Here is a 24683-nt window from a genome sequence, read left to right as displayed (position 1 = left end):
AAATGCCCATCAATAGATGACTGGCTTAAGAAGATATGGTATATATGTACAATAGAACACTACTCAGCCATAAAGAAATGCAATATTGCCATTTGCAGCAACATGGATAGACCTAGAGAATATTATGCTTAGTGAAATAAGTCAGAGAAAGACAAATACTATATATCACTTATATGTATACAAATAATAAAAATGAATAAAACTTAAAATAAAAAATAATACAAATGAATCTAGTGATATATGCAAACCACAAACAGATTCACAGACATAGAAAACTTATGGTTACCAAAGGCGAGAGTGCAGGGGAGTGATAAATTAGAAGTATGGGATTAACAGATACAAACTATTATACATAAAACAGATAAGCAACAAGGATTTATTGAATAGCACAGGGAATTATATTCAATATCTTGTAATAACCTAGAATGGAATACAATCTGCAAAAAAATAACTGAATCACTATGCTGTACACCTCAAACTAAACTAATGCAATATTTAAAAAAACTTGCTTCTAGACTTTTCTGACAGTTCTTCCAACTGAAAATGGCTTTATCTGATATTTATCTAGAAGAAGCTATTCTTCAGGGAAACTGATGGCATGCTGGGTAAATTCTCTAATTCAACTAGAAAAGCTCAGCTGCATTTTCTAAAGCTGACATACGAGCAAGGAGCAAATCAAAGAGGAAAATATTTTAACACCCTGAATTCATCACAGTATTTAAACAATTAGAATTTTACTTTATTTCAGAATAAGTTTACAGCTGAAAAAAAGGTATTTACTAAAGCCACAACATTCTTCATACGGACAAAAACTTTTCTAGCAAAACTGTGGTACACAAGCATTACTAATTTGAATACTATACGGTTATAGAAGATATTTAAAAAATGGAAATGATGTATTCCAAAGGCTGTACTAGGCACAATATATATGCTTGTATTGGGTCTGCAAGCATTATACTAAAATTCATTACATGTAATCCAAGAAGTTGCAGGTTTTCAGCACTATGTACTAACAAGACAGAAAGGAGTATCAGAGTTACTCTCGCGTTGAAAAAGCATGTACTATCAACACTGCAAAACAGGAGCGGCAAGCCAAGCCAACAAACAATCCCTTAGGCTTTAGAAGTTGTAATATAACTACGGCTTTTTCATTTTCATTTTTGAGACTGGCTAGCGAGTCTGGCAAGTGGAAAAGAAGAAAGTCTATAATAAAACATTAAAGACATCACTTACAAGGCATCTGATATTTCACAGGTTCAAAATTGGAAAATAACAACTGAGCTTGTTCCTAGAGCAACATTGTGAGGTATTATAGAACAAAAAACACCCTGCTTTTTCCTATCAATCTTTTGGCATAAAAATCTCAGAAAAGTAGGGCTTCCCTGGTGGCGCAGTGGTTGAGAGTCCGCCTGATGATGCACGGGTTCGTGCCCCGGTCTGGGAAGATCCCACATGCTGTGGAGCGGCTGGGCCCGTGAGCCATGGCCGCTGAGCCTGCGCGTCCGGAGCCTGTGCTCTGCAACGGGAGAGGCCACAACAGTGCGAGGCCCGCGTACCGCAAAAAAAAAAAAAAAAAAAAAAATCTCAGAAAAGTAAAAGTTTTCCAAGTGACATGGCAGAAAAGTATTTAAGATAAATCATTAGAGTTTACTTTTGGTTTCTGGTAACTGCAAAGAATAAAGGTCTTTTCAAGGACCAAGAAACTGGATGTGGTTCTTAGTACGGAACTTATGTTGTTTTAAAAACATGGGTTGAAATATGTATTCAGGCTGACAGTGTATTCATGCTGATAAAGGTGGTAAAAAGAAGAAAACAAAAATCGTACATTTTTTAGAGCATACTACCAAATATATGGAAATTGTCTGAAAGATAAAAATGTACATCTTAGATTCTCAAAGGTTTTATTTATCAACTAGCAATTAAATGTAAGTGTAAAAGTGAGTCATGCAATATTTTTACCTCTTAACTACTGTGATAATGATATGAGGGGAACAGAGTTCTCTTTTTTTTCCTTTAAATGTATAACGCTCACAAGTCATCATGTGGAACTCAAATCACACACAAAGGCAAATCATGAAGAAACGTTAAAAATTCCAAAATGCCCACGAAGGCGTGCCAGAAATTATGCTGTTTCTATAGCACAGAATTGTTGGAGGCCAAAGCTAAAGCAGTAGGTGCTACTGCAACTTCTAGGTCTTTAATGCTGCTTTTATTTGTTTGTTTTTTTGATGGGGGGGATTCAGGTCAGGGGGTTCGGGGGTCTCTCAGAAACCATAATTTCTGCAGGTTCAGTGACCAGCTTGGATCCATCCCATGCTGTCTTGAACTGTTCAGGAACGGGAAATTCTCTCTGGAAAAAGGCCAGAAGAACAAAGTTATTTAAACCAAGGCTTTGCAAACAGATGGAAGGCTGATTAGTGTCACATGATGGACAAAGACATTTTTATGGAACCCAAACCTGCATCAGGGAGCGATGCATGGTCACGTGTCAGCTCTGTGACTGCCTGCCAGCATCCTCATTGATGCTAGCACTTACTAAGAACCAGGCATTCTGCTAAGCACCAGATATACGTGAACTCAGTTAATCTCTGCAAGAACTTTAAGAGCTAGATATTATTGAGATGCCATCTACAGGAAACAGAGGCCTGAGAGGTCAAGCCTCTGAGCAGCCAAAGATCAAACCTGAGACTTTTTACCCTTGACCCTGCACCAGATTCAAACATGCACTGGGGATCATGATGAAAGGCAGACTCTGTCTGATTCAGTAGATCTGGGAAAGAGGATGACAATCTCCATTTCCCACAAGTTCCAAGGGGATGCCAAGGCTGCTGGCCCCCAGTCTGAATAAGGGCTTTATCCCGGCATTATGTCTACCCTCTGATGAAATATAAAAATGTGCTGCAAGTTATATATAAACTTGTTACCCTTCATCCTGCTTTCCTACTCTTCCCATTGGGGAATACATGCCCCCCTTCCACACACACCCCTACACACACACACACACACACACACACACACACACACACACACACACACACAAAGAAAAATGCAGAAGAGTCAAAATAAAATTAGTTTGGGCTCTCTCCTTTTCCTGGAGAGTGATTCCCCAGTCATTGCAGGAGAGGGCAGGAAAGGAAGCTGAGGAGCGGTCCCCTGAGCCCTGGCTTTGTGACATCCCTGGACTTCCTGTACCGCAGTGTGATAAGCTGGTGCCTGTGCTCATCTGTCGGTGAGATGTGATGTTTCACATCTACTGGAATACACACACTAACACGTATCTTCCTAGATGTTGGGTCCAGCTGTTTCTTTTGGAAGAAGCTATTTAACTACTTTAAAGGGAAGGCCCTTTCTATCATGAGTGGTGAATTCTCCTTGAGTGAAATCTGCAATAGTCTTAAGAGAAAGCAAAGAAGCCACAGTCTGAGAAACCTAGTGTGTGTGTGTGTGCGCGCGCGCGCGCGTGTGTGTGTGGCTAACATCCTTTCTGGGGCTCTTCTTGATGAATAAACCAAGCCAGGTGGAGAGTGCTCCAGAGTGGAGGTACCTCTTTGATGGTAACTGCACTACAGCTGTTCCCAGTCTTTCTTGGGAGTGACATGATAGTAATGTGATGACAGACCTTCTCTGGGAGACTGATTCCCTTCAGGATGAATCATCCCCACCATCTACTTCGAGATTACAATGCCCGTGGCAGGACCTCTGTATTGCTCCCTACTACCCCCAGTTAGAAAATGCGTGAAGTGGGCCATGGACTGAAGACACAAGATAATTCACCTATAGAGGGGAGACTACATTTTCAGCATAAAAGCTCAGGTTCTGAGCTATACTCATCCTTTAGGTCAGTGGATCCCAATCTTGGCTCCACACTGGAATCACCCGGGAAGTTTTAACCAATACAGATGTCTGGATACCACATCCAGGGATTCTAGTTTAATTAGTCTGCAGTGCTCGTCCAAACCCCCATTGCTTTTCTTAGCAGTTCCAGCCAGTTTCCATGAAGCTGAGCCTTCTGCTTAAACAGCTGCAAAGGCCAGGAATCATCCTAATTTTTAGCTTTCCTCTTCTGAAGCTGTTCTGTATTGGCTTTAGCTCTTCAGTATTTTTTTTTTAGGTGGAGAGCCCAAGAGGAGATACTTCTCTAGCTCAGGGTTAGGCTGTCCAGATACCTAGTGACTCCAATGCTTGTGGAGTTTTGTTCTTTAGACTTAAACAATGAATTCTGAACTGAAATATGTGGTGTGTGCCTGGGTAGTGCTCACTGGCAGGTGGGGAAAGGAGAACATGGCAGCAATCCAGTTGTCTGCCTAAGGAGATTAACCTGAGTGCTGACTGCAGTGTAGACAGCTGGTGATTGACCCATAGGCTAATGGGGGGGGGGTCCTCTTTCAAAGGTGTGCCTAAGTTACGTTTTCTCCCATCCTTCCCAGTTCACTGCTTCCTTGCACAGCTAGAACCAGAGGGAATGATCTCTGGATTTACTTCTCCACTTTCAAGAAGCAACAACTAGGGACTTCCCTGGAGGTCTAGGCGTTAAGACTTCGCCTTCCAATGCAGGGGGCGTGGGTTTGATTCCTGGTTGGGGAGCTAAGATCCCACATGCCTCTCGGCCAAAAATTCAGAAGGTAAAACAGAAGCACTATTGTAACAAATTCAATAAAGACCTTAAAAAGGGTCCACATCAAAAAAAAAAAAAAAAAAAAGCAACAACTAATAGGAAGTAATAACTTGCTTTCAAATGGCAACAGCCAGCAAGTCCATCACACTGCATGATGCAGAAAAGGTATTTATTTATGCTTCCTCTTCAGTGTGTGAGAATATCTGCTTGCTTTTTCTAGAAATTGCTTTGCTGGGGAGAGGAGACAAAGAAAATACATGGTGGCTTAGGCTACCGTTTCTTAGAAGGGTCACTGGATGGACTGATAATATCAGAATCACCTGGGTATATTAAAACTACAGATTCCTGGGCCCCCTCCAAGCCTCCTGAATCTAACCTCTGGGTGTGAAGTTTGGGAGCTGGTATTTTCATCAAGCTTCCCAGCTGATTCTTATGCTGGGTTTGAGAACCACTGACATGAGAATACCTATACAAATAGGTCCACTTATTATTACCTCCTTTCCCTCCTTTTTTTCCCCCAAAGTGCTTCTCCCTCTTTTCTGTTTGCCTCCACCATAGCAAAGGAAAATATTTAGTCCTAAATAATATGAACTCAGATGCCTGGTGTACTATTTGATAACAGCTAGCCCATTAAGGTAGTTATTAGGAAAATGCTGTGAGAATCACAGATCCAGGACCGGGCATAGTCAAGAAACTAACAGGGGAGCAGATAGGTGAAAAGCCACCCTCTGACTTCCTCTCCTGCCTGTGAATTATTCTCCAAAGGAAGGTCAAAGGTTGGGAGGTGATTAATCAGTCTCTAAGAATGTTAATAAGAAAAATTCTTCACAGTCTTTTCAAAGGTACTTACATAATCACCGTCCCGAGGGATAAGTATATTCATCTCAGATGACTTGGCACTCACGATCTCACAGTCTAACGCATCTTCACTGAGGTATATGTGGCAGCCTTCTGTCTTATTAATGGAAATTGTTGGCACTTTCCCCATCACCTGAAATAGAAGGGAAAAAAATCTAGGGCCAAAGCAAATAAACAGAAATTCCAATGTCCCCAAATAAGTACAGTCCACAGGCCTAAACAAGCATTAGGAATGGCTGGGTTAGGGCTGCAGAGGCTGCCTGAATGACAAAGTCTCCAGGGTGAATTAGTACGTGTCATCTGGGGACAGAATGAAAGGACCACACAAGGGGATTCTCAAACCTCAGGGTCTCTTTCCTGACACAAAATAAAGGGACTAATTGGAAAACAGCAGCTAAATGTTCAGAAAAAGTTTCACAACCCCGTTAGTGGATTTGAAACATATATTTGATTTCATGATAAAAGAAACAAGATGCATTTGCTTTCATGTGCTTAAAATTTTAGTTTTGACGAATCTCTAGGAAACTTGGATTAAAACACTCACTAATACTGTCATTTAAGAGTAAATAAATTATTCTGTAATTGAGAAGATTTTTCCTGAATCTAAATAAGAATAAATAAGAAACACTACAATTCTTTTCACGTAAGTCCTTTGCTAGATAAAAATCTCACTGGCTGAATGTGAAGCTTAAATGAGATAATGAGTGTCTAGGTATTCTGAAATGTATTCATTTCAGGAGCTCAAACTGGAGACTTGGTTCAGGCTACTCACTGTATAGGTAAATAGTACCATACACAAGAGGAGGTGGTTCTTTGTATTGTTACAAATATCAAGTGCTATAAACATTATGATCAGTTTTAAATTTCTTTTTTAACAGTCAGTTTCCAGATATTCCCGCCCCCCAAATCTCTACAGGCAAAGACTATTCCCCCAACGACCATATTACAACTACATAATTTTCCTTCTCGTAATGGTAATTGAAGTGATAACAACATCTCCTCTTTCACCCTGAAGAATAGGCTGGGTTGCAAATTAAAGGAGCAACTCCTGTGATGGTGAAGGTGATGTAAAGAATTCCTTAGGGGAATCTAGCCAGGTCACCACACTTCTCTGTTTTCTCCTCTCCCCACAGAAACTGGACACCAAGTTGGAATTGAGCCCCAGTGCCAAAAGAAAAAAAAAAAAAAAAAAAAAAGGCAGAGGTAGTTTAAGGTCAGGTAAGCACAGGGCTTTGCCATAAATAAAATAAAATAATATCTATATGTATATATCAAGAATGTGTCAGCAGTAATGTTTTGGCAATTTCTAGGTTTATTTTATAATGATGAAGAGCATTTCCATAGCGACCAGAACTGTATGAATACCAGGCAAGCAAAGGGAAAGAAGTAAATTGTCAGTGTGTCTTAGGAGATTCATTTATGAGACAGAGTGGGGTCACACGAGGATAGCACATTTAGCACATAAAATGCTAAAATATCGATGTATCTGAAAATCTGAAAAGCAGTAGACTTTTTAAATAGCCCTGAGAGGATAAGAATTGTCATTTCCACATCATTTTTAGTCAATATTTCCTTAGAGTAAATTATATACAGTACATGCCTTTTTTCCCTGGTACTCTGTAAACATTTTGAGAACAGAGATTGTTCCTTATCAGGAGAACCGGACTAAAAAGTAGCTCCCCTGTTGAGTGACAGGTGCTATGTGACCTTGCCCAGGCCAATGCTCTAGCATTTAATACATGTACCTGTATTCTTTGTTTTTCTTAAATTTATTTCTCTATACGTTTAAAAAAATTTCCACATAATATCTCAGTCTCCTCTCTCCCATAATTTGTACTATTTTTCTAGGATAGTTTGCAAAAAAACAGAATTACTGAAGTAAATCATATGAACTTTCCTCTGTGCGCTTTTCCTCCTTTCAATCTTTTTAACAGCATTATTGAAGTAAAATGTGAAAACATAAAATTCACCTGCTTTAAGTGTACAATTTAATGATATTTAGTGAATTTGTGCAACGATCACTTCAATTCAGTTTTAGAATATTTCCGTCATCCCCCAAATACCCCTCATGCCCATTTATAGCCAATCTCCGTCCTCATCCCCAGGCAGCCTGCACTAATCTGCGTTCTGTCTTTATTGTGTCCAGGCCCTTTTAAAATAGTTTATTAAATGTTTTAAATAGGTAATGACATTCGCTTGGTTTGAACATCCAGAAGGTTGAAGTGTTCAGTAAAATGTCTCTCCCTTGTTTCTGAACCACGCTGCCAAGTTTCTATCCCTCTTGGACAGATAACCATGATTTATCCTTCCAGATTATTTTAAGGCCCATAGCCTTAAAAATGTATATTTCAAACATAGAAGCATACAAAGAATAATATAACAACAATGTAAATACATATATGCCTGTTAAACAGCTTTATCAGAGTTTAACGTTTTGGCTCGTTTGCCTTTTTTTTAGGACTATCATCTTACAATATAGTTGAAGCCCCCTCTCTTCCATCCCCCATCTCGCTGTCCTCCTTCCTTCCCTCCACAGATGTAACTACTCTTCTGAATTTTGTATTTACAATTCACAGCAGGTTTGTCTCTTGCGTAAGGTGAACTTGAGCCCTCATGAGTATATTTAAAATGTGCATATTGTTTTGCATGTTTTTGATCTTTATATAAAGGGACACATTACACAGTGCCTATTGTTCTATAATCTGCCTTTGTCACTCAAGGCTGCTTCTGAGATTTTCCTATTTTTATACATGTAAGTGTAGTTCATTCATTATTTAACCACTGTACAGTATTCTATTAGGTGGATTTATTTATTCATTTACCAGCTGGTGGACATTTAAATTGTTTTTGTTTTTATTGCCATTATGGATAATACTGCAATAAACATTTATCCATGTCTCATCAACATTTGTACTAGAGCTTCTTTAGTGCACACACCTAAGAGTGAAATTGCTTGGTTACAGGCTATGACTGCCTTTGACTTTATTAGATGGTGCCAATTTGCTCTGCACAGTGAGTGTAATAGTTTACTCTCCCAACACTGATGTATCAGGGTTCTAATAACAACGCTTGTACCATGAGACTTTTTAATATACAGGCAGTCCTCAAGTTGCACAGTTCGGATACGCATGCGTTTCAGCTAACATGCCCCTTGCAAAGTAAGGACAGCCTGAATTCAAAACTGTTGAGTGTAAGAAGATATAGCTAATTAATCTGCATTTCTTCTTCTATTAGGCAGGTTGTGCATATGTTCACCTATTTATCAAATACTTCACTTTTTCTTCTCTGAATTGCCCTGATATTCTTTGTCCATTTTTCTACTGAGTTGTTAGTCTTCCTCTTGATTTGTGTTAAGTTCTTTTTTTTTTTTTTTTTTTGCGGTACGTGGGCCTCTCACTGTTGTGGCCTCTCCCGTTGCGGAGCACAGGCTCCGGACGCGCAGGCTCAGCGGCCATGGCTCACGGGCCCAGCCGCTCTGTAGCATGTGGGATCTTCCCGGACCGGGGGACGAACCCGTGTCCCCTGCATCGGCAGGCGGACTCCCAACCACTGCGCCACCAGGGAAGCCCTGTGTTAAGTTCTTTATAAATTCTGGTTATAAATCCTTTTTGATTATCTGTATTGCAAGTATCTTTCTTCAATCCATGCCCCATCTTTCAGCTTTGTATGTGATGTCTTCTGTTGAACACATAAATTTTAACGTGGTTAGATTCACCTGTCCTTTTCTTTATAGTTTGTGCTTTTTGACCCTAATTGCTTTTCTACTGATTTTCTTTTGTATTTTATTCTCAAAGTTTAAAAGTATTTCTTTTTATAATTAGGACTTTACTTTTAAATATGGTATGAGGTAGAGATTAGATATTTTTTTCCCACATGGAGGGTCCTAAAATACATCTCCATGTATGTGCCAACTATTGAATGTACTACTCTAGTTAAAAGGGGCAGTGGTGAAAAGCCTAGTAAAACCAAAGAGAACAATCTATACAACTAGCAGCCAATTTTAACAAACATTATCAGGAAACATCAGATAATAAGGGGTGATTAACAATATGAAAACAGTGTAATCAAAGATAGTAGTTATAGCTGGCCAAAGTAAGAAGTCATTTAGCTTTTGGCATGTTATAAAATCCCATTTGGCTAAATAAATATTGCTAAAGCAGTGCAGATTTTCTTCTGTTTTGCAGATTCAATTGCAATCCTGCTTTCCAAGTTGTTTTTCTGATAATCTCATTGACTCTTCAGAAAAACTTTACCCAGAACCAATTTTTCCTGAGGGAAATAAATTCTCTTCAGCATGGTACTATTATGCTAGGAGAACCTCTTAATATTTCGGTTCACTCATTAGTTGATTTATTCCAATCACCCATTCATCAAACATTTATTGGACACCTACTATGTTCAGGTACTGTGCAAATTTCTGGAGCTGTAAAGATTAACTGGCTGTTCTTGAAATAGAAATGGTAAACTAGTAATTGCTGTGCAAGATAGGATGTGTTATAAGAGGTTGAAAAGGGGGAATTAACACTGTCCAAAAAGTAAGAGAGGGCTTCAGAGAGGAGGTAAAGACAGAGCTGTGTCTAGAGGGAAAGAGAATAAGAGTTTTACAGGTGGACATGGAGGGCCCCTTGTAAGCAGAGGGGACGTCTAGGCAAAGCCATAGGTAGTGGGGGCCAGGAATGGCTGGAAGGGTCAGTTACCTGCATCTGAATGTCCTTGGAGTTGATCACTTCCACAATGCCCACCACACTGTCAAACACAAGGCCAAACTTCTTACAGCTGTCTAGGGAAAAAAAAAAAACAATCTGCTAAATTCATTCAGCATATTTATACAAAGCAGCTTATCATAGTAGGTACAGACCCATAATTCTGCCCTACCAATTGTAATGGAATTTATTTTCCCTTTTATCTGTAGAGTAGACTTGCTGCATTTGAAAATGTAAGCCACCTGTCTCAGTTCAGCCTCTGAAATCACAAGGTCATTCCTGTCCTCTTGGTATTCCTAAAATTAAAACATATGCAAATATTAAATATAAGGATGCATAAATCAAGTCCACCGCATGCTGAAATTACTGTGGAGCATTCACCAGTTACAGCTTCTCAATATGTTCTTCCTTTAGGAACCATTTTCTTAACAGACCAAACCGCAGGTCTGACTTTGTCACTGTAATGTTGGGAATGAGAGGAACGGCTGCTTGGAAGGGGGGTCGGTGTCAATTTGTGAAACGTTAGGCATCAGGCACGCTGGCTAGTGGGCGGGGGCTGCAGCAGGGATGTGAGGGCTTTGGGTTGAGTCTGGCCGCTGAGTCTGGACTTGATGCTGCAGCACTATCTGCAAGTAGGAGTTGGACAAATAAACCAGCAAAGGTCACAACAGTGGTCTAAGTCCCAGTGTACTTTCAGACCATGACAACCTTTCTGGGGACTTTGTTCCTCCATCTTTAGGGAAGGCCCCTGAACTGGCAGCGGGCACCAGCTTCCATCCACATTCAAAGTGTCTTTGTCCTGCTCAGACAACTGTGAAAGTGGTGGGTGACGCAGTAGGTTATATCAGCACCTTGGCCAGTGGAATAGGATGAAACATCCTACAGTAGATCAGAATGGGGCACAGATTAAAAGTTTCCAGAAAGAGGAGTCAAATTCATAGAGACGGAAAGTAGAAAGGTGGTTGCCAGGTGGTGACGTGAGGGGGAATGGGGAATTATTGTTTAAGCGGTGCAGTTTCAGTTTTACCAGATGGAAAGAGTTCTGTGGATGGATGGTGGGGATGGGTGCACGACAGTGTGAATGTACTTAATGCCACTGAGCTGTGCACTTAAATGTTAAGATGGTAAATTTTGTGTTATGTGTACTTTACCACAATTTTAAAAATAATTTTTAAAAAGTTGAAGAAAAAATGGGAAATCCTTAAGACCCTGGCAAACAGTTTAGCCATTGTTTCTTTCATCGGAGTATGTCCTAAATAAAGTTAAAGGGCTTCACTCACCACTCTCCATTTCTTCCCTTCCAACTCTAACACAGGAGCATGTTTCTTAGGAGGATGAGACTGGGGAGACTTGGGGCCTGGAGTGTGGCTTTTGGTAGGAGATGGAGTTTGTCCTCCGTTAGCCCGGAGGCTGGGATTCTTGTATGTCTTCTGGTCATCAGTAACATGCCGGAGCCCTGGGAAGGTAACACATAGACACATTTCCTACATTTTATGCAAAGGGAAATGTCCCTAACTTCTTGTATCAACATGATGTAAACAGCACAGGTAATGCTATTTTCATAACAGTTGAGTGTTTTCTCAAGGGCAGTATGCAGAGGCTGAGACCTATGTAAGTTTAGAGCTAATAGAAGCCCTGTAAGTATTTTTTAATTTGAGGAACCTCTAACCACGTGGGCTCTACCACATGGGCTGCAGGACTTTAGTTCCCTGACCAGGGATTGAACCATTGCCCCCTGCAGTGGAAGCTTGGAGTCCTAACCACTGGACTGTCAGGAAATTCCCCTTGAGGAACCTCTTCTTGAAGGAGATAAGCTAATAGATAAAAATTATGCAAAATGCAAACCCCCTCGCCAGAAAGGATTCCATGATTTACTTCTGTCATAGCTAAATCATTTCCTAGATACAGTCTAAAAAGTTAGAGCATTTCAGTAAGCATAGGTCAGAGTATGGAATCGACTTAAGGGTTATGAGTCCATTCCCTTCCTTTGCGGATGAGGGGACAATGCAGCCAGTTGCAGCCACAGAAATAGTTTTGGTTCTTAGCTCCCAGCACAGCACACGAGAACACTTATACCATAATTCCTATTACCCATGCAAAGCAAAAATACATCTGCATAAAGTTTTTGGCAACATGAATTTATTAAGTATATGATTAAAAATATTAACCATTCAAAGGTAGTTCAATGATATAATTCTTTGACAAGCCCATACACCTCTGAGGACAGAGGTTCTATCATCTGTCATTTTTGTTTCACTTGATCTTGATGCCTGGATTGTAGCTGGTGCTGAAGCATCCAGGGCTGAAGTGGTGACACAGTGCGGTGGTCCATTTAGAACCTAGGATCTCTGAGTTCTTCTTTCTGATCCACCCAACAGCCCACTAAGCCCATCTACCTTGAGATGAAGAACACACGGCTCTCCATGTAGTAGGGACTGGGATGGAATGATGTATCCATCACCGCGGGCTCTGAGGAATCTGTGTGCCTGAAGCCAGAGGGAGACAGCCTCAAGGTCTGGTTTTCTCACCTTTTGTAATTGCTTCCCCTTGGTTAAGTTGTGCAAATAAAGCTGAGCGTGAAGGAGAAGACTCCTCTCTTCTGCCCTCACTATCAAAGGGTGGAGGTGGCCCTGGAGGAGGTGGAGGTGGAGGAAGGCCAGGCCCAACGGAGAGGACAGACAACGCTGATGCGGTTGATGCTACTGGACCCTGTGGGAGAGAGAAGACGGAAAGCACTCTATTGAGATGATATCCTTGCTGAGAACTGGGATTCTGCCAACATCACTTAGAACCTGTTGTCAATGAGGGAGTGGGGTTCGAGATTCACAAAGGGCACCCAGGGGTATACCTGTGCATCATGGGTCTGTTTGGGAAGACCTGGGACCAAGTGGGGGTTTGCCTTGGGAACACGGAGCATCACGTAGCTGTACAGCCCTGTCAGTAGAAACTGCACGTGCCAGATTCACACTGCCAACTCAGAGGCAAACAAAGCCATATTCACAGGTTCATGTCCAAAGCTCAGGATATGAATGAAACTGGGCTTTGGCCAATTGATAATCATAAGAAAAAAGTGGTCCAGCTAGTAAGAGGATTCTTTTGGGGACACTGGGAATTACAACCACCAATGAGAGAGAGAGAGAGAGAGGAAAAATATTCAGTGGTTAGCTTTATGAGCAGCTAAAGAAAGAGATACTGAAACTCTTTCTCTGCAACTCATTTTTCAAGTATGCATGCCTCAAACCGAACCCCAAGTGAGGACCACATGTGACCTGGATGCCTGTCAAACATGAAGGTGATCAGGGTCCAGGATGCTTCTGATGGTTTGGTTCATCTAATGCTGACTGTTAGTAAACCAGAGAAAATTGTATTTTGCCTGAGCAAGACCTATGCTTATTCTCTTCTCTGCTATGTGAAGTGCAATCTTTGTTTTCTATATGAAGTTCTAACAAATTCAAATGTCAGTAAAAGGTGATAGACAATAGAGGGATTTGTTTCAATGTTTTGAGAGGACCCCACAGACGAAGCTGTCACAGAGCTTAAAACTAGTAAGATAGAAGCACACGTATACAATAACCTTGTGTTATGTACCATTTTACTTTTAAACCCTGAAGTAGAACTGTATGACTATGACAAAGAATGAGAAGTTAATTCAAGTAAAAAAACGGAAACTATAAAAATTGAGAGTGATGAAAATGTGCCTGAGGCTTATATATTTTCAGTACGAAATACGATATGTAAAACATCACATAAGTGCTAAATATTAACAAAGACAGCAGATCCTTATTTTTGTAAACAACACAGTATTACAAAGTGTCAATATCAGGAAGTTTTAATCTGTGGCAGTTTTCCGCTGAAAATAAAAAATCCACACTATTTTCAAAGTACTTATACAATCCCTATTTAGTGTAGAATTATCCTGAAAATAAAAGGTTCTTCTCTTACTGAGAATGCACATCTTAAAAACTGAGTAGGCTGGAGGTCTCATCTCCTGAACTGATAATTTGTGATAGTTTTCTTTGTTTATAAGGAAAAACAGCCTGACTCCATCAGGATTCTTGGGTCAAGTAGAAAATGACTGCACAGTTCTTGAGACTGACTACTTTGTTTTTTTTTTTTTAGCATTTTAATTATTTCCTATTATGTTACTGGGGTGAAATTTGAACATTTGCTCTGAATCATAAAGTGTAAAATATAAGCTTTGCACATCAAACAATATTCCAGTTCCAGACACTCAGAGCCACGACATATTACTTTTACTCACAAGCACATAATAACTCAAATAGTCAGCGAAGGGCCAGGCTCCTCTCCCACATGCGAAACACTGCAGCTTTAAAGCTCTCCTGTTTTGTGGAAAGGGGAGACACCACCGGCTTCTAAATCTTAGAATGACTTAGATGGTTCCCCAGCTCTCAGCATTCATTCTTTCATGGCTCTCTCCAAGAGCCATTAAAGGACACTGAAACCAATAAGCCACATATTCAGCTTCTTGGAACTCTGATACATTCAGATGGCTGACCCAGGAACACCAAACAAAGGATTTTACTGCAACAATGTTGACTCTAAAAGCCAAAAAAAAAGAGGAGAACTCAGGACCAGCTGAAACTCTGCCACTGGCTTATCCATTGTGCGTTGGCTCATTCCTGCATCGGCCCCAGTGAGAACACACACCTGGGCTCTAGTTTCCAGGGTGACTTGACAAGCAGTGCCCAGGGGCTTTATCGTACAAGTGTCCTCGAGAGCAAACTCAGAGAGTCCCTTACCAGGCGCTCATGGGCTGCCCCTCGTGATGAACTTATCTTCGCCTCCTCTTCTCCTCCTGCAGGCAGGTGGGACCAGGGCTTTCTGCGTTCTCACGTGTCTGGCATGAGCAGCAGCCGCACGGATTGGAATCACAGCCCGACGCTGTCTTCACGCACCCCGGTGAAAGAGGGGAGACCGGCAGGGAAGGGAAGGGAGCCAGGAATTCTGGAAAAGCTCGTCCATGCCAGGCTCTGGTTGTTTCCACTCATCTAACACATATTTAATGCTCAGTGTAGGACAGGCTCTATGCCAAGGGGTTCCCAAAGTTGTCTGAACATCAGAATCATCTGGGGATCTGTTAGAAGTTGCCAAGCCTAGGCCACGCGGCAGGAACACTCTGGGGAGGCAGCACACGGGCATTTTCTGAAGCTCCCTACAGGTGACTCCAACGTGCGCACAAGTCTGGGAACAACCACGGCATGCTTTGTGCTGAGATTCGTCTTAGTCGTCACAACCACATCACTAGGAGTGAAATCCCCCTCTCACAGAAAATAAAGCAGGAAGTCAGAAAGTATGACCCGATATTAAATGGCCAGTAAATGGCAGGGACATAATTCAAGCACATATCTGCTTGATTCTAAAGTCTTCTTCAGGGAAATCCTTTATGCTGTATTCAGACGTAAAAAAAAAAAAAAAAAGCCACTAGTCAAATTAACCAGAGGTGTGGGCGACCCTACACATATGTCGTGTTGCTCTTGGGCCTCTGTCTTAAATATACGTGAAGTGTTGGGAGGCGGTGTAATAATTTAATTTTTATCTCCACTACTCCTTGCTCCCTCCCTCTAATGCCTTAGCAGCTGACTGGGCTCCTATGGCCAACTCTGGAGCCAGGCTTGATCCCATGGGGATGTAAGTCTTGAGTACTGACACTGGCATCTCAGCATCAAGTCACCCTGGACGCTAGTTTGTTCTGACTGTGCCTGCGTTCTAGCAACTGGACTCTTGCCTTATTCACTTTTCCTGAGTACCCACGGGTGCCAGTAATGGAGTACTTGCGCCCAAATCTCAGTTTCCTGCCTAGTGTCTAAGTTGTTCTGGGATGGGGACCTGCCCCCCCCCCACGCCCTGGGGACTGGAGATTTAAGGGCATTGCCTCTGGGTGTGATTTATTCTTAGATAAAATCTCATGGCAGAGGTAATGCACCAGGTTGTCTAGACTGAATGAGAAGTAGTGGGTCAGATCAAGCCTACAACCTCGGTTGCCTGTTGAGGGATCTGCTGCTTCTTGTTCTCAATGGGATATGGGCCTTGTGGGAAGACTAGCTAAGAGGGGAAAGGAGCACTGGCAGGGGGGCAGATCTGGCCCAGCTCACACTGTGAGTCAAGGCCGTGCAGGGATACAGATGGAAACTTCCAGTGGGCAACTCCGTCTCTGAGCCTGCACCAGGAACCTGAGAGGGTCCTGGGAGACTCACAGGGGATAACCTTTAATTAGGTTGCAGACTGCATTCATTTCCTGGAATAGAGGCTATGGGGTCAGATTTACACATACAGAATAAGGGACATTTAATAAAAGATGCCGTTCCCTTGCAAATTATCTGAGTATTTCCGGTCCTTCTAAAAAAAACCCTTAATAAAACAATCTTCTATGGTGTGTTTTATCCTAACACAATTTTACTTCTAGAGTGTAGAATTACACTTCTAGAAACTCAGGGCCTACAGAATTATGATATCCTGTGACTTGCACAAGGTCACACAGACTGGAAAGTAAAGGTGAGGTGAGGGCCGAAATGAAGGAAGTCGAAGGGGGAAAGGCTTAACCTGAGTGAAGGAGCAGCGACCCCCACACAGCTGCTTTTTAAAGATGCTACCTTATCCTGACGAAATGAGTCTGAAGTATCTTAGACCCCAAACTGGAAACAACTGAAAAACACATTTTATTAAAGCCATTGTAACAATGGTTTCCAACTGGAAAAAAAAAAAAGCCGTTTATGATTTTAAGTGGCCACATTTAGGGTGCAGGCATTCACTTATGTTGTAAGAACACAGCACAAAACCTAACAATGCTGCTTCTGAAAGCTCTATTAAGATTAATTTTGAGAGCAGATGTTTATTTACTTTTTTTTTTTTTGGAGTCGGGGTAAAGGCGGCACAAAGACTTTTTAAAACGTCTGCAAATCCCTTTCTCTAAATTAATTTCAACTGTCCTGGGAACAGCCGCTTCCTCTGCCTTTAAATATATGAACTATAATTATGAACTAATGAAACCATTGTATGTGGCATGTGGCAAGCTCGTAATGTTTTGGTTATATATACTATATATATAAAATTCTATAATTGTATTACATGGAATATATTTATGTACTAATGTGCATCAGAATTTTTTCCATTAAATGTCACTTGAAATAATTACCTATCATATTATTACCTTGGAATTTAGGTTTTATTCTGAAAGGGAAACTATTTCTAGTTCTTAAACGAAATCTCCACATTGTTTTGACACATGTAATTAACAACCACTTCTATCTCCCACAGCCCATACCACTGTCTTAGTTATCCAGTTAATTCAGCTACAGTCTAGCTTTGGATCTAAAAAATCTGCAAACGGGGCTCCAATTCTCCATTTTGTTGGGTCTGTTGAAAGTAAGACTAATAGACTACTTTTAGATGGAGGTTTTATGTCTTTGTGATAAAATTAAGCAAAAAAGTGAAACACAGCTCCTTAGGCAAAAAAAAAAAAAAAAAAAAAATCAGCTACAAAGAAAAGTTTTCCATCTAAGATTTTCTGTTTAAGAGTTACATTTTTGGGGAATTTTCAACTTTCACTTTTTAAAGTCTAAGATTTTTCAAATTCAGCAATAGGGGTAGCGGATGATTTGGTCTAAATAGAACCTCTTTAATAGACTGAAAGTCAATTAGAATAAGTAGGCTCGTTTGTCCATTCCACATTTGCCTAGAGCTACCTTGCAAGGAACTGGGTATATGATGAAGAAGTAGGCATATGTCTTGTTTGTTAAACTTTTTGTTTGTTAAACTCATAATCTAGTGGGAGTGTCGAGTGCACAAAATAGTAGCTGTAGATTCAGTTTGATATGTGTCGTGTGTCACGTGAACAGGAACACTGGGAGCACAAAGGAGGGTGTGGCCAGCTCTCCTCAGGACAGTGGGGTCAGGAGAGCCAGAGAATGACTTAGGCCGGGGCCACACCATCGAATGCTCTGTAGAGGACACAGGTCTTGTAAGGAGAGACTGAGGGAGAAATGTATATACACGTAATATTAATCTCCAACTTTAAGAACAGGCCTGGCAACCTACATCTTGGTGTGTGTTTTTCCCAATTTCTTAAAAGGCAGAGACCGAGAAAATCAAAATCACCCCTGTGACAGTCTCTTGGAACAGATGGATTCTGTCCCTCACAGCAGAGCTTTTGTTATGATGTTTCTTATATAAAACTAGCTTAGTGACAGCAATATTTTGAGCCACCATCTTTAAGTATTTGTGGAGATCACAGATAAAGCTACAAAATGAAACAGCTGACATGCAGTGGCACTGTTTATGGGTTTCCTCCCACCCCCCATCCTTTCCTTATGGCCACCACCTCAATTCCCCTTCACACACACACACAGATGGCTGTCTTCAGTTTCTTGGTCAGGTTCTCTCTTTTGCTGTCCATCTCAGAGACAGCCTGGTCCATTAATCGCCTGGCTTACACTTAATGCTTTCCAGGTATATTACATGTGCCCTATTATACACTTTAAAAGTGTTCAGGGACTTCCCCGGTGGAACAGTGGTTAAGAATCTGCCTGCCAATGCAGGGGACACGGGTTTGATCCCTGGTCAAGGAAGATCCCACATGCAGCGGAGCAACTAAGCCCGTGCACTGCAACTACTGAGCCTGCGCTCTAGAGCCCGTGAGCCACAACTACTGAGCCTGCGTGCCACAACTACTGAAGCCCACACGCCTAGAGTCCATGCTCTGCAACAAGAGAAGCCACTGCACCACAACGAAGAGTAGTCTCTGCTCGCCACAACTACGGAAAGCCTGCATGCAGCAAAAAAGACCCAACGCAGCCGAAGATAAATAAACAAACAAATAAAGCGTTTAAAAATCACAAAGCCATTTCAGTCACAAATACACTTAGACTTATTACTTTAACCTGCTAAAACTATAGGACTTCACAGTGTTTTACAACTGAGCCTTTTGCCAATGCTGTTTATTAGTTTTTCCAAAGATGAAGAATCTCAAATGATCTTAATGTAACATGGCACATAAACAGGATAATAATAAACCTCTCACATACCACAAAAGGAGGGAGGGATTAAAAGAAAGAACTACAGTTTCAGAACTAAAGACTAACTTTCTATATACATAAACTAGTTTTCATAGCAGTAAAAATACTTCACAAATTCATGGTTTAGGGTTTGTTTATATTTTAGCCATCAAAACTAGTTTCTATTTTCTGAAAGGTGTACTTAGATCAAGAACTTGGTGAAACTGATACATTTCCAAATTTGTCAATTTCTATAAGTATGTCCAAATTTTACATGCATATTTATACAACACTTCTGTTGGCAGACAACCATTTTCAAGAAAAAAGACTGCACATAAACAGATAATCATCCTTTATACCTGAGTATAAACCAAAGTGAATTTGTGACTTTAATCTCTGTTCTCTTATTTCTATCACTTCCTATAATTTTTAGACTTCTGCCAATGAAAGCAAAGTTTCTGGGGGCCTTTCCAAGAAAACAAAATTGTTAAAAAATATTACAATGAAGAGCTATATAATATTTTAAGCATATGTTTATTAACAATTTTTAAAAAGTCAATTTAGGGAATATTTCCTATTTCATCTATGGTAACAGAATACTACTCGAATTTCAAGTTTCCATAAAAATACCAAGGGTACTTATATACCGTCAAAATAAAAAGATGGTCCCACAATTATGAAGGAAATGTAAGGCCCATTTTGATCACTTTTCTTCAGAGGCAAGACACCAAACTCCCTTAGCCCAAGACAGAGGTACAACAGGAAAGGTAATGAAAAACCCAAATCTCATGGTTTCGCCAATAACTTCTGATGGTTTCCTCATCCCCATTCTCCCCACCCTCCTGGGGTCTCTGTATGTTATTCCTATGATAATCTGGAGAGATGTGAAATATGGTGGTAGATGAAAAAAGAACAAGAAACAAAGTCCCTTCAGAGAAGGAAAAACAGCTTTAAATTGGAAAACAGCCTGAGAATACCTTACACAGTCTATATCAGTTTGTGGAAACCAGTAACTTAGTGTTTTTATGCTTACTGTTTCCTAATTTATAGATCTGGATGTGGCCCTTCAAAAACCACAGGTGGTGATTCCTGTTGTACATGCCCAAAGCAGAGATGTTTGATAAAAGCAGACCAAGCCCTCAGAGCAGATTCCAGAGAATATGTTGAACACAACCTAATTTGCTCAAGTGACCCAGCTATTTTGCATAAATTGTCTTCATAAGTAGCTTTAATGATTGGTTTGGCCTATTTTTTGCTATTGCTCTGTGGACCAAGTCTAGGATTCCCAGATTGTTTTTTCTTCTTGTCTGCCAGCATTGGCAGCTTGAAAATATAATTTCTCATAAAAAAGGAAAGATAAAATTAAATTTTCCATGGGAAAAATTTCCAGAGTTAAAGATAGCAGAATATACCCAACAAAGAGACAAACTATAGATAGCCAACCGTTGTAAGACCAAGAGTGATGTGTGGCTTGAATTATCTGGACTGTGACTTCATTCGGCCAGAAAAGCCTAGATCTGAACAATCATTGAATTAAAGTTTCTGTTTTGCTTTTGGATTTTAGGATCATAGAGAAATAACTGTATTTCTTAAATTATCCATCCTTGGTAAACGGCAGCGGTGGGGAGTGAGGCAAAGTGAGAGCTGTTGGAAAGATGATTTACGTTTGGCTCTGTATTATTTATTTACTTAGGAAAAAATAAAAAAATAGAAGCATCAGCATCTCCTGAGGTTTATAGCTGAGGTGCACTAAAGACAAAGTAACTTTTGCCTCAATTTCAGTTCCAAATTTTGCAGGAAAGGTCTGGGAAAGTGTCTGTGATTAGCTCAGCTTCTATCAAGGGTGCAACCTGGACCAATAAATCTGGACTTAGCTCTATATTATATTCTATGAAGGGTTTCTTTTACCTTTAGAAGACAATCTGCACCTTCCCTCCATCCCTTCTTAAGAAAACCTTTTTACTTAATCTAATATTAGCTTGTATTTCCTGAGTTTATACCAACTGGGAATTAGGGGCATGCAGACGGCAAGGGACAAGTGCAGGGAAGGCATTGCCGCTGCCTATAAGAAAATGCATTGTACATTTCCATTACCATCATTTGATATAAGAAATAAAGGAACAGTATTTACGTGGCTCTTAAACAACGAATACAATCTGTAGTTAGTGGAATAAACCTCTGGAAATTTCACTGTGAAGAAATGCAATTACCAATTACTGTGTTCAATTTAGCAAAAGTGTTTGGACATTGTCTGTATTTAAGGCCCTGTACCAGTCACTGCTGCAGATCCCATGCAGAATGAGAAAGAACCCTGCTTTCAATCAGCTCACAGCCTCAGAGGAGAGAAAAGACACTTCCATTCTCCCTGACAGCAGGCAACTGGCTCTTAGCCTTCATGTTTCTGCTCAGGTTGTGCCTTTGTTTGGAAGGCTCTTCCCAATTTACTATCTGGAAAACTCTTACATACCTTTCAAGGCTCAACTCAAAGTTCTCTTCTTTTTGTCGGTTTTCTGGAACTCTCCTAAGAGGAAATTTTCTGTTTCTCTATTGCAAGGGCTCATTAGGAACCCCCTTATTATGATACTTCACATTATATCGTAATTATTTGTCTGTGAATTTGGGTTTGGTCATGTCTTGAGCCCGAGCTCTGAAGAGCCACTCATTATTCATCTTAATGTCACCAGTAATGCACCCAGTGCCTGAAACGTGGTAGGTGCTTCATAAATATTTACCGAAATGAATAACTGCTTTATAAGGTAGAAAGTGCTAAGCATCATAAAAGAAGTACAGATTTTAAGAAGTACTACAGAGGTTCTGTGGAGGAAAAGGATAACTTCCAGCTTGGAAGGCCATGGTAATAAGCAAGGGAGGTCAGAGAGGCTTCTGGGAGACAAGACCATTCGAAATAGACCTTGAAGGATGGATGAGTCAGATTTGACACAGGGAAGCAAGAGGAAGGGGATTCCAAGAGGAGGGTACATGAACATTGTCATTACAACAAATAAATGCAACTGAATTGTTAGCAATCACACAAGAACTTACAGATCCACATAAGTACTGTCTTTCAAAGCATTAGCTTCTGATGTGACACACTTGTTTAATAAAAAACTACCAGCATTCAAAACTTTCTTTTAGGACTGCCTTCAGACCGGTTTATAAAAACACACATACCAAGTAATCACTCATGCCTTTGTATTCTGCTCTTTTTGACTGAAAAGAGTTATTACTTGAATTAATCCTTCTCCAAAGAGGGTCTCAATGGCTTTTGGCCATTTGAAAAGATAAAATTCACTTGTGAGGAGGGAAGACTTGCTATCACATAGTATCCTAAAAAGGATGGGCCCTGAATTTCAATTGCCATTGCCCTGCTCACTGGAGGTGGGGAGGGACAGGGAGGTGGGTAAAGCCACACAGCCCTGGCGGCAATTACTGGGAGGCCCAGCCTCAGGCAGTGGAGGCTTTGAGGCGTTCCCTAGGGAGTTAAGAGGCTGGACCCAGAGGCACGGCACCTCAGGGATGAATGAAAACTAGGGGTGGAGGGGTGGCGGTGGGGCATTGTGGCTCACTCTGGGCTGGGACTGACCACCGAGTTCAAAGTCTCCTCCTACCCAGGCACCCCCAGCTCTGCTCTGGGGAGCACCTCTGCCTGTACCTTTAAACCACAGCCTCCTGACTTTCCTAAGAGGGGTTGGAGGAGACAGTAGTCATCAGGACACCCCCAATTACACCACTGCCTTCAACACTATGCCTTAAAGAATATTAAATGAACACACCTTAATTAAAATATTCCCAAGGTGATGGTTTAAATAAATTAGGAACATTTATTAACTTGCTGGCCCCCAGGTTTAGAGAGTTTGAGTTCTTGGTTATAAAAAAGTCCTAGTAAATAAAATAACCTTCATCATTGAATTAGGCAGTTTTAAAAGCCACTACTGTGTGATTTACAGAGAGAATAAATACTCTAAAAACATCTATGTATTGTTATCAACTAGCAATAAAACTCAGAGGTATTTATGAGATAATAAAAATAGTCCTAAATATAAAAAGCTTGCTTACAGCTTCATAGTACAGCTAACTCTAAACTACTGTGTATGAAATTGTAGATATTTATTTCTGACCTACACTTACTCTACTGAAGATATAGCAAAGGTAAAAATAAAACCCACAAATAATCCCCAGACTTCAAAAGGCAGAAATTGAAGCTATAAGCAATAATCCATCTAGTCAGACACCTGGTCCATAAGTAATGACGAGATCATTACACAAAATCTTTTTGCTCCATGATTCTGTAAAACTGCATCTACCTCCAGCCCTTCAGAAATTGCATTCTAAAAGTCAATAATAAGATAGATGTTGGCAGCCTTTTTCTAACCTTACCCTCCCCAGATTGTCATAGGTGATCAGCCAACCCATTGTTCGTAGAGCTTTGAGACCCTCAGCTCTTAGTTCTCCTCCTCTTTCTTGTCTTTGTCTCTTTGATTGATTTATTCCACTTTTTTTTTTTTTTTGTGGTACGTGGGCCTCTCACTGCTGTGGCCTCTCCTGGGCTCACAGGCCCAGCCGCTCCGCGGCATGTGGGATCCTCCCGGACCGGGGCACGAACCCGTGTCCCGTGCATCGGCAGGCGGACTCTCAGCCACTGCGCCACCAGGGAAGCCCGATTTATTCCATTCTTAAGTAACAGTGTCCCCCCAGGTTTTATCCTTCATCATATTCTCTTTTTCTATCTTCTCTTCTGTTTATCATCTCTAGGTCTCCCCTTCAGTGAACTTCAGACCTGCATTTCACCTGCCTGCTCCACCTCCCCATCTAGATGGACATCTCACCTGTGCCTCACATGCAACATGGTGAAAACTCAGGTGAATATTTTTCTTGCTTCTCTACCAGCTCCTCCTGTCAATATCCCTATTTTTATTGATGTTACTATTATTCTCCCAGACTTCCAGATTGGAAACTTTGAGTTTAGATTTGATTTCTCTCTCTCTTTTTGTCCTCCAACTCAGTGTCCATTTCATCTCTTGCATTCCATTGCCTTTGTCACACTCAAGGTCACATACTCATTATCCCATCCTGGGCATCCACTAAAGTCTCCTAACATGTATTAGGGCCTCTAGTCTCTCCCCTTTTCCATTTATCCTGAACAATTACTAGATCATTATTTATGGTGAGTAACTTTCTGCTTAAAAACCTATGGTGTACCCCTCTGTTCAATGCACCATTATTTACAATAGCCAAGATATGGAAGCAACCTAAGTGTCCATCAACAGGTGAATGGGTAAAGAAGATGTGGTAAGAAGAAGATATCAAGTATATACAATGGAATATTACTCAGCCATAAAAATGAAATCTTGGGACTTCCCTGGTGGTCCAGTGGGTAAGACTCCACACTCCCAAGGCAGGGGCCCAGGTTCGATCCCTGGTTAGGGAACTAGATCCCACATGCATGCCACAAGTAAGACCCAGCACAGCCAAAATAAACAATAAATAAATAAATAC

The 24683-nt window shown here is 40.8% G+C and overlaps 1 protein-coding gene across 1 annotated transcript in view; it reads right to left on the bottom strand.

The window, feature by feature from the left end:
* Positions 1-373: 373 nt before the first annotated feature.
* Positions 374-24683, bottom strand: part of CAP2 (cyclase associated actin cytoskeleton regulatory protein 2) — a 137779-nt gene continuing 113469 nt past the window's right edge. Inside the window, exons 8-13 of the mRNA XM_082662616.1 lie at positions 12705-12885; positions 11457-11632; positions 10349-10472; positions 10171-10253; positions 5466-5606; positions 374-2350 (exon numbers count right to left, since the gene is read on the bottom strand). Of these exons, the coding sequence (XP_082518742.1) occupies positions 2240-2350; positions 5466-5606; positions 10171-10253; positions 10349-10472; positions 11457-11632; positions 12705-12885 (816 nt within the window). The 3' untranslated portion in view covers positions 374-2239. The remainder of the gene's footprint in view (positions 2351-5465; positions 5607-10170; positions 10254-10348; positions 10473-11456; positions 11633-12704; positions 12886-24683) is intronic.

Source organism: Grampus griseus (assembly GCF_964374135.1).
Source record: "Grampus griseus genome assembly, chromosome: 10".
NCBI classification, from domain to species: domain Eukaryota; kingdom Metazoa; phylum Chordata; class Mammalia; order Artiodactyla; family Delphinidae; genus Grampus; species Grampus griseus.
The sequence above is the reverse complement of the archived record's forward strand: the minus strand, read 5'-3'. Positions and strand labels throughout refer to the sequence as shown.